At 45.7% G+C, this 13,204-nt stretch overlaps 2 protein-coding genes across 4 annotated transcripts; both read right to left on the reverse strand.

The window, feature by feature from the left end:
- Nucleotides 1-142: 142 nt before the first annotated feature.
- LOC110527200 (coagulation factor X) lies at nt 143-4,452 on the reverse strand. 3 transcript variants are annotated; one of them, XM_036982182.2, is made up of 10 exons: nt 4,351-4,452; nt 3,974-4,125; nt 3,328-3,488; nt 3,066-3,090; nt 2,693-2,806; nt 2,410-2,541; nt 1,769-2,046; nt 1,383-1,500; nt 925-1,112; nt 143-758 (listed from the first exon to the last, which is right to left on the reverse strand). In XM_036982182.2, the coding sequence occupies exons 2-10, from the start codon at nt 4,032-4,034 to the stop codon at nt 336-338; spliced, it is 1,500 nt and encodes a 499-aa protein (XP_036838077.1). In that variant the 5' UTR covers nt 4,035-4,125; nt 4,351-4,452; the 3' UTR covers nt 143-335. The 3 variants fall into 3 exon arrangements, with proteins under 3 accessions (XP_036838077.1, XP_090096007.1, XP_090096006.1); XM_090239881.1 differs by having other exon boundaries at nt 3,974-4,152; nt 4,351-4,439; XM_090239880.1 differs by lacking the exon at nt 4,351-4,452 and having other exon boundaries at nt 3,974-4,348.
- Nucleotides 4,453-4,760: 308 nt separating this feature from the next.
- LOC118965221 (coagulation factor VII) lies at nt 4,761-10,107 on the reverse strand. The gene is made up of 8 exons (XM_036982184.2): nt 9,845-10,107; nt 9,540-9,703; nt 9,360-9,384; nt 9,001-9,114; nt 8,345-8,482; nt 8,068-8,174; nt 7,509-7,629; nt 4,761-7,389 (listed from the first exon to the last, which is right to left on the reverse strand). Exons 1-8 carry the CDS (start codon nt 9,900-9,902, stop codon nt 6,680-6,682), a joined length of 1,437 nt encoding a protein of 478 aa, XP_036838079.2. The 5' UTR covers nt 9,903-10,107; the 3' UTR covers nt 4,761-6,679.
- Nucleotides 10,108-13,204: the final 3,097 nt, after the last annotated feature.

Genomic DNA, 13,204 nt, shown 5'->3' on the forward strand with positions numbered 1-13,204 from the left:
GGTACTTACACCAGCAATGATTCAAGTCAATGGTGACCTTTGAACCCTGCTGTTTTTCTGATACGATCGATTCAGTTTGTACTTTAAAAAAACAGGAACAGTAGGAACATTTCTGTCTAATGGCACTCCTGACTCAACTTCATATTGTGTAATGTAGTTTAATGTTGGTATGTGATAACTGGACATTCAAACAAAACATGTTTTTTTCTTTACCTTAAGTTACTTGGTCTTGGATACATTTTGTGAAAAACAATGATAAACCACACAACAATGTTTATTGCCCATAATTCCCCAAGCCTCTTTAATGATTGGTTCTCCTCTCTCCTTTGTCTCCCTCAAACCCACATCATTGAGTGCATTCTACCTGCCCCCCTCGTCTTCCTCTTCCCTCCCTCCTTGGGGAGAAACTTCCCCATGACCGCCCGGATCCAGTCGATGTACTTGGACACCTGCGTGTAGATGCCGTACTTGCCCTCACGGGCGCACCCCTCGCCCCAGCTCACCACACCCGTCACGAACCAAGTGTCCCCGTAACGGGTGACGTGGGGTCCTCCGCTGTCCCCCTGGCATGCGTCCTTCTTCTCCTTATCGTAGCCGGCGCAGAACATGCGGTTGGAGATCTTGTGCTGGCTGGACTGAAGGCAGGTGGCCCGGGGTACGTAGGGCACGGTCAGACGCAGCAGGATGGTGGACGGCTGCTTGGCCTCCCCCACACGGCCGAACCCACTCACCAGCCCGTCGTGCTGTTTCATCAACACCTTGTATTGATAAGTAGACAGGACACCATTATGTTAGGTTCAGGAACATCTTTACTAAGATATAAACCATAGACAGATTCATTATATACTGTATGTTTATATGCATCACTGGATAAAACCAGATGTGTCACACAGAGAATTATGTGTAGTACATCATGCTACAGACCTTCTCTGCAAAGTCTCGTTCAGGCAGGCAGGCAGGGAGGATGAACTGGGTGAACTTGATAGGGTCCTTCAGCATGACGAGGGAGATGTCGTTGTGATAGGTGGTGGAGATGTAGGACCTGTGGATGAACACCTGTTCCACCTGGTGGATGGCCTCCCGCCCATCCTTCACCTCCGTGTCAAACTCTCCTGAAGGCAGATGGACCAATGGGGAGGTTTGATTTCAATCAATTAAATTCGTTTGATAGGCTGCTACAACTTAGGCTATGTATGGGTGGTATGGTTATTGACTGTTGTTATTTCACCCAGTTAGCAACTATGCTGTACACAGCAATATACTTTTCTGATAATGAAGTTTTGTGATTATGGCACAATTATATTATATAGGATATGATTCACTTAAAAACAATTCCCAGATGTAGAGACCACTGTTAAAGGTGATTGGCTAACGGTACCTACCGAGGACAACGTAAAAGGAGCGTGTCTGGTTCATGCAATGTGCTGCCGTTAAGATGAAGTACTTATTCAGGATGGTTCCTCCACAGAAGCCCCTGTCCTCGTGGTTTACCAGGAAAGCCTGTGGAGAGAGGGAGAGAAGGAGAGAGAGAAAGAATGAGAGGGAGAGAGAGAAAGATAGAGGAAGAGAGAAACAGATAGACAGAGAAAAAGAGAGAAACAAAGAGAGAAAGAATGAAAGCGAGAGAGAGAGAAAGAAAGAGAGACAAAGAGATATATATATATGAGAGAGAGAGAGAAATAGAGAGAAAGAGAAAGACAGAGTTGCAGAAACAAACAACTCTGAACGCTATTTAGAGGGAACCCCACTAGAGGTTTCTCTACTCTACCTGCCAGGGACATTCTCCAGGAGGACACTCCTCCCCATTGACAATACGGGTGTTGCCTCTCGCCTCGGCAAAGACTGGCTTCTCCTTCACCATTTCGATAACGTCATCCTCAAATGCAAATTGGATTTCTCTCTGTTGGGTTACGTTCCAGGCCGTTTCCCTGATAGGGTCCTCCATCATGTTGGTCTTTTCAGTGGTGTTGGTGGCAGTGGTGTTAGGCTGGTAGATGAAGATGCTGCGGGTGTTCTTGGATACCACAAAGCCACACTTAAAGGCCTCTTCAATGACAAAAGGGCAACAATGTTATTAGGTACTAACTAAGCCCAACCTCCAACCTACTACCAGTCCATGTTGGAGAATGGAGAATGGATCATGTATGTATGTATGTATATGTATGTATGTATGTATGTATGTATGTATGTATGTATGTATGTATGTCTGTCTGTCTGTCTGTCTGTCTGTCTGTCTGTCTGTCTGTGTCTCTCTCTCTCTCTCTCTCTCTCTCTCACTCACTCACTCACTCACTCACTCACTCACTCACTCACTCACTCACTCACTCACTCACTCACTCACTCACCCACCCACCCACTCACCCACCCACCCACCCACTCACCCACCCACCCACCCACCCACCCACCCACCGTTGGAAAGGCAGGACTTGTCGTCTGTGTCCAGATAGTAGCCATCAGCACAGGAGCATTGCACACTGTCCTTCTTCACGTGGCAGAAGTGATCACAGTCTCCATTCTTATTCTCACACAGCTCAGGAATGGCTGCAGAACAGCATCACATCACGGATCCAGATTAGACACAGATCACAGTCATGATTAGAGCCAGGTGTTGTTTCTGACTATGGAGTAACTTGGAGTCAAGATATTTCTGGCGTCTATGTCATTTCAAGAGCAAAGGGAGAAGAAGACATACCAATCTCACAGTTGTACCCCTGGAATCCAGCGAGACAGAAGCAGGTGTACATCCCAATCCCGTCCTTGCAGACGCCATTGTGGACACATGGCTTAGAAACACAGGCATCTCCATCTGTGAAACACAGTTTATTTCTTGCCATGGACCTAACAGCACAGCAACACCAAACACACTGCAAACAATCAATTCATGAATTGAAAATAGCCCATTGTTTTGGTGTGTGGTCGTGAGTCCTTTACTTCCTGATCTGACTAGGTTGACCCCAATCTGACCCCAACCTGACTCCAACCCAGCTCTAATCAGAAAACTCCATGTGATCCAATCCCTAGCCTCTTGCGCCAACCCTTAGCCTCAACAGACTCCTGGGCCTTACCGTAATATGTGTTCCAGAATTCAGTCTGAGGGAAAGAGGTAAAAAGAGACACAAACATCACAAATTCAAACCAGAAAGGTCAAGATTCCAAAAACAAAGGAATTTCTGGTTGAAATCATGAGCGTGTAAAGGTGGTGTGAATGAGTGCAAAGTGAGGAGTGACTAAACAGGATTGTGATTTATGTGACTGGAACGCAGACAGACATGTGTTTCCGGTTTAAAGAGAGATAGATAGAAACAAAGATGGAGAATGGCAATTTACAGTCAGTTTGTCGTCCTCAAAGATCTCCCTAGCCTCCTCTCTGTCACAGCGTTCCTCGATACACTCTCTCTCCATGTCTCCCTGCCGCCACTCCTCAAATGGGCTGTTGGCCCGCCGCCGCCGGTTCAGAACCTGGTTAGCATCGTCACTGTTCAGGAAGACTGGGGACACAGGGAAAAATCGGTATCAGTGGCAGCAGGGCACCATCATCATCGTCATCACCATCGTCATCTTCATCATCATCATCACCATCGTCATCTTCATCATCATCACCATCTTCATCACTATCATCATCACCATCTTCATCACCATCATCGTCATCATCATCACTATCATTACCATAATCATCACCATATTAATGACTGTCATCGTCATCGTCATCATCATTATCATCTTTTCCATCAATTAGGCTGTTGTCATCATCACAGCATGCGTGTCTAGCACACAGTCATCACAATCATCAAAGCAATCAGAGATACAGACACACCATAAAATATATCAACACACACATCCCAGTCACCAGCCCTCACACGTACTCACACACTGACCGCAATAACTGACACTGACTAAACCCCAGAGTCTCCCTCACTTTCTCTCTACATAACTATTTGTCAACCGTTTGAGACGGTGGGGTGTTTGAACGTACCCTCGGAGGCCACGACGTGCAGCAGCAGGAGAAGGAAACAGGTTTGGGACAGCCGAAACATGGCCTGATCTCTGGGTGAGGCACCTCTCTACTCCTGGCTGCTCTGTGGAGCACAACTCTGGAGAGAGCGGGCGGAGAGGGAGGGCAATGACCTGAGAGACAGGAAGAGAGAGAACATGCTGAAGAGAGAGGGAGAGGAAGGAATGTGTGTGTGTGTTTGTGTGTGTGTGTGTGGGGGGGGGGGGGGGTAGAAAATAAAAAGGAGAAGAGAGAAAGAAAGGGGGAGGACAAGAGGGTAAAAAAAGAGGGATTAGGGATGTTTGAGAGAAAGAGTGGAGAGAGAAGGGAAGAGAGAGAGAGAGAGAGGGAGGACTCACTTCAAATCCAGTCTTCACCATTCAGAGAGGCAAGGCCTTGTCCAGACCACCATTTAGCTCTGCACTCTTCAGCATGACAGACAGCCCTTATTTGAGCCAATCAGAACAGCTCTCAGGAAGGGGCACAAAATCCTCAGTGATCATGTGATCAGTGTTCTGAGGTCCAAATCACTGAGCTAATATTGACACTAAGGTATCTATTCCAATGGTTTAGCCTGCTGTGTTGTGGTGCCTTAAACAGCTAATCTAAAGAAATGCGTATGACTCAGATAATATGCATTTCAGAGAAAATACCATGTAGATGAGCTACTGCTGAAGTGTGGCTATGGATACATTTGGACTTTTCATTCACTCACACACACTCACACACACAAATAACACAAATAACACAAATGAGGCAAAGATTTAGTTTGTCAGCAAGTAATATTTATTCTTCAGCTATCAGAGAGGAAACTTTGGAAGTAAATGTACGTATTGGGAAGCAAACATTCTGTATGGCATCAGGTCAAACATTCTGTATGGCATCACGTCAAACATTCTGTATGGCATCAGTCAAACATTCTGTATGGCATCAGGTCAAACATTCTGTATGGCATCAGTCAAACATTCTGTATGGCATCAGTCAAACATTCTGTATGGCATCACGTCAACCATTCTGTATGGCATCACGTCAAACATTCTGTATGGCATCAGTCAAACATTCTGTATGGCATCACGTCAAACATTCTGTATGGCATCAGTCAAACATTCTGTATGGCATCAGGTCAAACATTCTGTATGGCATCACGTCAAACATTCTGTATGGCATCAGTCAAACATTCTGTATGGCATCAGTCAAACATTCTGTATGGCATCACGTCAAACATTCTGTATGGCATCAGTCAAACATTCTGTATGGCATCACGTCAAACATTCTGTATGGCATCAGTCAAACATTCTGTATGGCATCAGGTCAAACATTCTGTATGGCATCAGGTCAAACATTCTGTATGGCATCAGGTCAAACATTCTGTATGGCATCAGGTCAAACATTCTGTATGGCATCAGGTCAAACATTCTGTATGGCATCAGTCAAACATTCTGTATGGCATCAGGTCAAACATTCTGTATGGCATCAGTCAAACATTCTGTACGGCATCAGGTCAAACATTCTGTACGGCATCAGGTCAAACATTCTGTACGGCATCACGTCAAACATTCTGTATGGCATCAGTCAAACATTCTGTATGGCATCAGGTCAAACACTCTGTATGGCATCAGGTCAAACATTCTGTATGGCATCACATCAAACATTCTGTATGGCATCAGTCAAACATTCTGTATGGCATCAGGTCAAACATTCTGTATGGCATCAGTCAAACATTCTGTATGGCATCAGGTCAAACATTCTGTATGGCATCAGTCAAACATTCTGTATGGCATCACGTCAAACATTCTGTATGGCATCACGTCAAACATTCTGTATGGCATCAGGTCAAACATTCTGTATGGCATCAGGTCAAACATTCTGTACGGCATCAGGTCAAACATTCTGTATGGCATCAGTCAAACATTCTGTATGGCATCAGGTCAAACATTCTGTATGGCATCAGTCAACATTCTGTATGGCATCAGGTCAAACATTCTGTATGGCATCACGTCAAACATTCTGTATGGCATCAGGTAAAACATTCTGTATGGCATCAGGTCAAACATTCTGTATGGCATCAGGTCAAACATTCTGTATGGCATCACGTCAAACATTCTGTATGGCGTCAGGTCAAACATTCTGTATGGCGTCAGGTCAAACATTCTGTATGGCGTCAGGTCAAACATTCTGTATGGCGTCACGTCAAACATTCTGTATGGCATCAGGTCAAACATTCTGTACGGCATCAGGTCAAACATTCTGTATGGCGTTACGTCAAACATTCTGTATGGCATCAGGTCAAACATTCTGTATGGCATCAGGTCAAACATTCTGTACGGCATCAGGTCAAACATTCTGTATGGCATCAGTCAAACATTCTGTATGGCATCAGGTCAAACATTCTGTATGGCATCACGTCAAACATTCTGTATGGCATCAGGTCAAACATTCTGTATGGCATCAGGTCATCCAAATCACCACTTGAAATATACACTTCACATTAAGAGTCAAATGAAAAGAATAGCAGAGTGAAAAGATGTCTGATTACAAAGTGATGAAACAGGACGATATGCTACACCATTAGCATGATATACTGTAGCTTCCATGTACTATAAAAATATTTCTTCATGTTATGTGACAATAGATTCACTGTAATGACAATTGGTGTTGTGTGGTGACTGGTGACAAATTTAATGGGAGTTAGCCAATGCTCTGCACATTGGGAGGTGGTGGCAATAACTTCTCCGTAGCCTGCTGAATCTGAACCTCATCTAATGCCATCTCTAGCAGGAATGGCATCACCGGGGCACTGACTGAAGGCACCGGGGCAACGACTGAAGGAGTATTCATCACCTCCTCAGCCCAGTCCAGGTAGTTGGCTACGGCAGTGTAGACGCCATAGAAACCCTGTTTGGGGCAGCCCTTCCCCCAGCCCACCACGCCCATCAGGAAGTGGGTGGTCCCGTAGTAAGTGACCAGGGGGCTCCCGTCGTACCCCCTACAGGCCTCCTGGTTCCCCTTCATGTAGCCGGCACACAGCATGTTCTGGGTGAAGTTGAAGCCGCTCTTGAGGGTGCACTCAGAGTTGGGCAGGATGGGCACGGCTAGCCTGCGGAGGAAGCGTGAGGAGGGGGCTGGCGGGGTGCCAGGTTTGGGATCGTTGCCCCCGTTGGTGCGCTTCCCCCAGCCGCTAAGGGTGTGAAAGCGGACGGCCGCCAGCTCGCTCTTGGCGAAGTGTTGCTGAGGCAGGCAGATGGGTACAGCGTCAGGGCCCAGAGTTACACGCCCTCTCAGACGCAGCAGGGCGATGTCACTGTCACCTGTTGCTGGGTCGTACAGGTTGTAGGGTATGGCTCTGGCCACGGGGATCCTCTGCTCGCTGCCCTCTTCTACGTCAATGTTGTGTTCCCCTGGAAACTGTTGTTCATTAGGACAGTGTTTTGTTATGTGACATAGGGACACAAATAATGTTCTCACTATATGTTTCTAGATGCTCTATGAAAGGCACACTACCCACACCGTAACCTACCTGCGACCACCATCAGGTCCTTGGTGTCTCTATCCACGACACAGTGGGCAGCAGTGATGACCCAGTCAGGATGAACTATGACCCCACCACACAGACTAGTGCCTTTATGCTCCAATAGGATCTGCAACCACCAGTCCCATCACAAAGACAAATTGGCCACTCATCCATCACATCTCATTGTACATAAACCAAAATAATACTGTGGAATTATATAATGCCTAATGGAAGAGGTGGTAATAGATACTAACCTAGTTAATATTACACCCTTTGACTTCAAGGATAGTGGTTGTATGGGATTGACTGTGGATTAGTTATTCTACCAACTATGCCACATAATGCCCTGTGTGGCTTAGTTGGTAGATCATGGTGCTTGCAATTCCAGCATGGTGGGTTTAATTCCCATGGGGGACAAGCACAAAAAATGCCCTCACTACTCTAAATCCCTCTGGATAAGTGTGTCTGCTAAATTACGAAAATGTAGAAGGGTAGTATTGGCCAATCAAATGTGAAAGAGGTGGATGGATCCATTGTGCTCTCCAGCCAGGCGTTGATGTGTTACCTGCCATGGACAGGCTCCTTTGGGACAGTGGTTCCCACCGACTAGTTTGACTCGTGCCTGGCTCATCGGAGCTTCCAAGCCTGGGATTTTACCACACGGATACTGAACTGATAATAGACAGACAGACGAGTTGTTGTTTCTAACTCTATTCATACATCAACAAATACATGCTGGCTCCTTTTGGTTCTGTTAATATTACAGTCTGTTCGTAACAAACAGGGATTTCCCGTCTTAAACAAAACATCTGGGCTCATCTACTGTCCGTTACAGTTAGTACCGAGGGCAACACACTCTCTTCCGTCCTCTCCCAGGGCATAACCAGGAGCGCAGGAACACTTGCGTCTTGACCCAGAACTGTTACAGAAGTGCTCGCACTCCCCGTTAAGGGAGAGGCATTTCAGGGTGTCCTCAAACACTACAGTATGTTGGGAGAAAGGGGAAACGCAAGTAGGATGAGCAGAATGCGGTCAACATATAATATCAGCCCACTAGCAAATGTGGGCAACACTTCACATTAGGGTGCTCTTACTACTGCGGAATTACAATAAACTATTGGAATGAAACTATTGTGAAAACCGGTGTTGCTTAATCCTGGTCCTGGAAACCCAAAGGGGGTGCACATTTTGGTTTTTGCCCTAGCACTACACATCTGAGCACACATACTTTCTTATTTTTCTTAAAACTGCATTGTTGGTTAAGGGCTTGTCTGTAAGCATTTTACTGTAAGGTCTGTTGTATTCGGAGCATGTGACAAAAACATTAGATTTGATTCAACTAATCAACTCATTATCTAACATTTGATTAGTGGAATCAGGTGTGCAGTGCTAGGGCAAAACCAGAAATGTGCACCCCTTTGGGACCCCAGGACCAGGATTAAGAAACACTGGCGTAAACTATTGGTATAAAAATGGCAGTTAGGAATTCTCTTCCTACCTGTCTGACAGTATTTTCCTACATAGCCTCCCAGACACTGACATGTGTAAGAGTCATCCATGTAAACACAAGTTCCATTGTTTTTGCATGGGTTGACCAGGCAGGGATCCTGACCTTAGAGGGATCAATCAATAGGGTAAAGGATATGACATTTGCTATTTGACATGCTGGACATTTCTTGTGCAAATAAATTAGGAATGTGATAACATACATGGTAGTACCATATTGGATTTTATACAACAATATAATTAGCATTTTATGAAAATGAATGAAAGCACATTTGAAAGCAATACTCTATCATATATTTTAGGCTGGTTGGAATTGTTTGTGTACAGTCCACATAGAAAAATCTGATTTACCCGTGTATATCAACCAAAACCTTTTCTGTGGAAACAAACCATACATAGTCAGTTTTAAGAGTTCTCTGGAATTCTCACATGTTCCTATGCATTGCTAAATATTTCATTCAAATAAAATAAAATAGTGCTTCAATCAAAGTAATAGCAAATATTTCAAGTGAAATTACTACAAAATTGCACCGTTTGGGCGTCGTCCTCGAAAACTTCCCGAGCCTCTTCATAGTTACAAATTTGCTCGACACACTCGCGCTCGATGTTGCCCGGAATAAACTCCTCCAAGTAGCCGCTGTTGGCGCGCCTTGCTCTGTCAAGCACCAGGTGAGCATCATCCTTCGACAAGAAGACTTAAACATCGAATGACAATACATAAAGGAAAGACAACAACTGACATTTTGCACCTCTCCATCTTTAAAAAAAAATATGACTTTATCATTTAACTAACTGTAACGCTAGATTCAAAATATATGTTTTCGAAACAAACTTACCAGCGGCAGAAATGACATTTGAAATGGCCCAAAGTGCACAATTTTTTTTCAGCAGCATCGTGGCTTACCTGAATCACCCAAAACTGAAGCGGTTTGAGGCAAACAATGCCAGCTCATATGACTCCCACTCACTCCAACAGCTCACTCCCACCCACTCCAAAAGCTCACTCCCACCCACTCCAACAGCTCACTCCCACTGCTCTGCAAACAGTTGCCACATCTGGGTGATGGTGGCCAGACCTGAACCAGAGGATTAGGCCTATGATGTCTTACACTACATGGACAAAAGAATGTGGACACACCTTCAAATGAGTGGATTCGGCTATTTCAGTCACACCAGTTGCTGACGTGTATACAATCGAGCACACAGCCATGCAATCTCCATAGACAAACAATGTCAGTAGAATGGCCCGTACTGAGCTCAGTGAGCTCAGTCAGTTCCTCAAATTTCTGCTCTGTTAGAGCTGGGCAACTGTAAGTGCTGTTATTGTGAAGTGTAAACTTCTAGGAATAAGAATGTCTCAGCCGGTAAGTGGTAGGCCACACAAGCTCACAGAACTGGACCGCCAAGTCCTTAGTGCTTAAACAAATTCTGTCCTCGGCTGCAACACTCACTACCGAGTTCCAAACTGCCTCTGGGAGCAGAATCAGCGCAATAACTGTTAGTCGAGAGCTTCATGAAATGGGTTTCCATGGCCGAGCAGATGCACAAAAGCCTAAGATCACCATGCACAATGCCAAGCGTCGGCTGGAGTGGTGTAAAGCTCGTCGCCATTGGACTCTGGAGCAGTGGAAATGCATTCTCTTGAGTGATGAATCACGCTTCACCATCTGGACGAATCTGGGTTTGGCAGATGCCAGGAAAACACTACCTGCCCCAATGCATAGTGCCAAATGTAAAGTTTGGTGGAGGAGGAATAATGTTCTGGGGTTCTTTTTCATGGTTCAGGCTAGGGCCCTTAGTTCCAGTGAAGGGAAATCTTAACGCTACAACATACAATGACATTCTAGAAAATTCTGTGCTTCCAACTTTGTGGCAACAGTTTTGGAATGAGATTTTCGACAAGCAGCTGTCCAAATACTTTTGGCCATGTATTGTATCTTAAATATGACATTTGATCCCTATATTTACCTGTTATAATACATTTTTCACTATCCTTTGTAATATCAGAATCGTTCACATATTTGATTTCATGATATGCATAATTGAATGTATGTAGCTCAAATCAAATCAAATGTATTGATAAAGCCCTTCTTACATCAGCTGATATCTCAAAGCGCTGTACAGAAACCCAGCGTAAAACCCCAAACAGCAAGCAATGCAGGTGTAGAAGCACGGTGGCTAGGAAAAACTCCCATGAAAGGCCAGAACCTAGGAAGAAACCTAGAGAGGAACCAGGCTATGAGGGGTGGTCAGTCCTCTTCTGGCTGTGCCGGGTGGAGATTTTAACAGAACATAGCCAACATGTTCAAATGTTCATAGATGACCAGCAGGGTCAAATAATAATAATCACAGTGGTTGTCGAGGGTGCAACAGGTCAGCACCTCAGGAGTAAATGTCAGTTGGCTTTTCATATCTGATCATTCAGAGTATCTCTACCGCTCCTGCTGTCTCTAGAGAGTTGAAAACAGCAAGTCTGGGACAGGTAGCATGTCCGGTGAACAGGTCAGGGTTCCATAGCCGCAGGCAGAACAGTTGAAACTGGAGCAGCAGTACGGCCAGGTGGACTGGGGACAGCAAGGAGTCATCAGGCCAGGTCATCCTGAGGCATAGTCGTAGGGCTCAGGTCCTCTGAGAGAAAGAGAGAAAGAGAGAGAGAATTAGAGAGAACATACTTAAATTCACACAAGGCACCTGATAAGACAGGAGGAATACTCCAGATATAACAGACTGGCCCTAGACCCGCGACACATAAACTACTGCAGCATAAATACTGGAGGCTGAGACAGGAGGGGTCGGGAGACACTGTGGCCCCATCCAACGATACCCCCGGACAGGGCCAAACAGGCAGGATATAAGCCCACCCACTTTGCAAAAACACAGCCCCCACACCACTAGAGGGATATCTTCAACCACCAATTTACCATCCTGAGACAAGGCCGAGTATAGCCCACAAAGATCTCCGCCACGGCACAACCCAAGGGGGGGTGCCAACCCAGACAGGAAGATCACATCAGTGACTCAACCCACTCAAGTGACGCACCCCTCCTAGGGACGGCATGGAAGAGCACTAGTAAGCCAGTGACTGTAATAGGGTTAGAGGCAGAGAATCCCAGTGGAGAGACAGGCAGAGACAGCTAGGGCCTATTTCTTGTTTGGAGGGTCCAGAGGTACCCCCAGTGTAAATAGACCCACTGATGCACAACAGGAGAAAGTAGCTAGGCTACAAAGGATTTAACCAACTTTATAGATTTGCTTGCTTGTTTCAATGCCTGTTCTAGTCCATGGGCCAGCAGAAAAAAAATCAACTTTTGGGTGGCAAAGGTTTGATGGTATTAAATTGTTCCCCACAAGCCCCTGATCAAATTGATATACGATAGCCTATCTCCTAAACAGTAAATTACTATGTTTTTCACACCTTTATATACACTGCTCAAAAAAATAAAGGGAACACTTAAACAACACAATGTAACTCCAAGTCAATCACACTTCTGTGAAATCAAACTGTCCACTTAGGAAGCAACACTGATTGACAATAAATGTCACATGCTGTTGTGCAAATGGAATAGACAACAGGTGGAAATTATAGGCATTTAGCAAGACACCCCCAATAAAGGAGTGGTTCTACAGGTGGTGACCACAGACCACTTCTCAGTACCTATGCTTCCTGGCTGATGTTTTGGTCACTTTTGAATGCTGGCGGTGCTTTCACTCTAGTGGTAGCATGAGACGGAGTCTACAACCCACACAAGTGGCTCAGGTAGTGCAGCTCATCCAGGATGGCACATCAATGCGAGCTGTGGCAAGAAGGTTTGCTGTGTCTCTCAGCGTAGTGTCCAGAGCATGGAGGCGCTACCAGGAGACAGGCCAGTACATCAGGAGACGTGGAGGAGGCCGTAGGAGGGCAACAACTCAGCAGCAGGACCGCTACCTCCGCCTTTGTGCAAGGAGGAGCAGGAGGAGCACTGCCAGAGCCCTGCAAAATGACCTCCAGCAGGCCACAAATGTGCATGTGTCTACTCAAACGGTCAGAAACAGACTCCTGGAGGGTGGTATGAGGGCCCGGCGTCCACAGGTGGGGGTTGTGCTTACAGCCCAACACCGTGCAGGACGTTTGGCATTTACCAGAGAACACCAAGATTGGCAAATTCGCCACGGGCGCCCTATGCTCTTCACAGATGAAAGCAGGTTCACACTGA

This window comes from Oncorhynchus mykiss, chromosome 7 (genome assembly GCF_057628025.1).
Source record: "Oncorhynchus mykiss isolate SJ-2025 chromosome 7, ASM5762802v1, whole genome shotgun sequence".
NCBI classification, from domain to species: domain Eukaryota; kingdom Metazoa; phylum Chordata; class Actinopteri; order Salmoniformes; family Salmonidae; genus Oncorhynchus; species Oncorhynchus mykiss.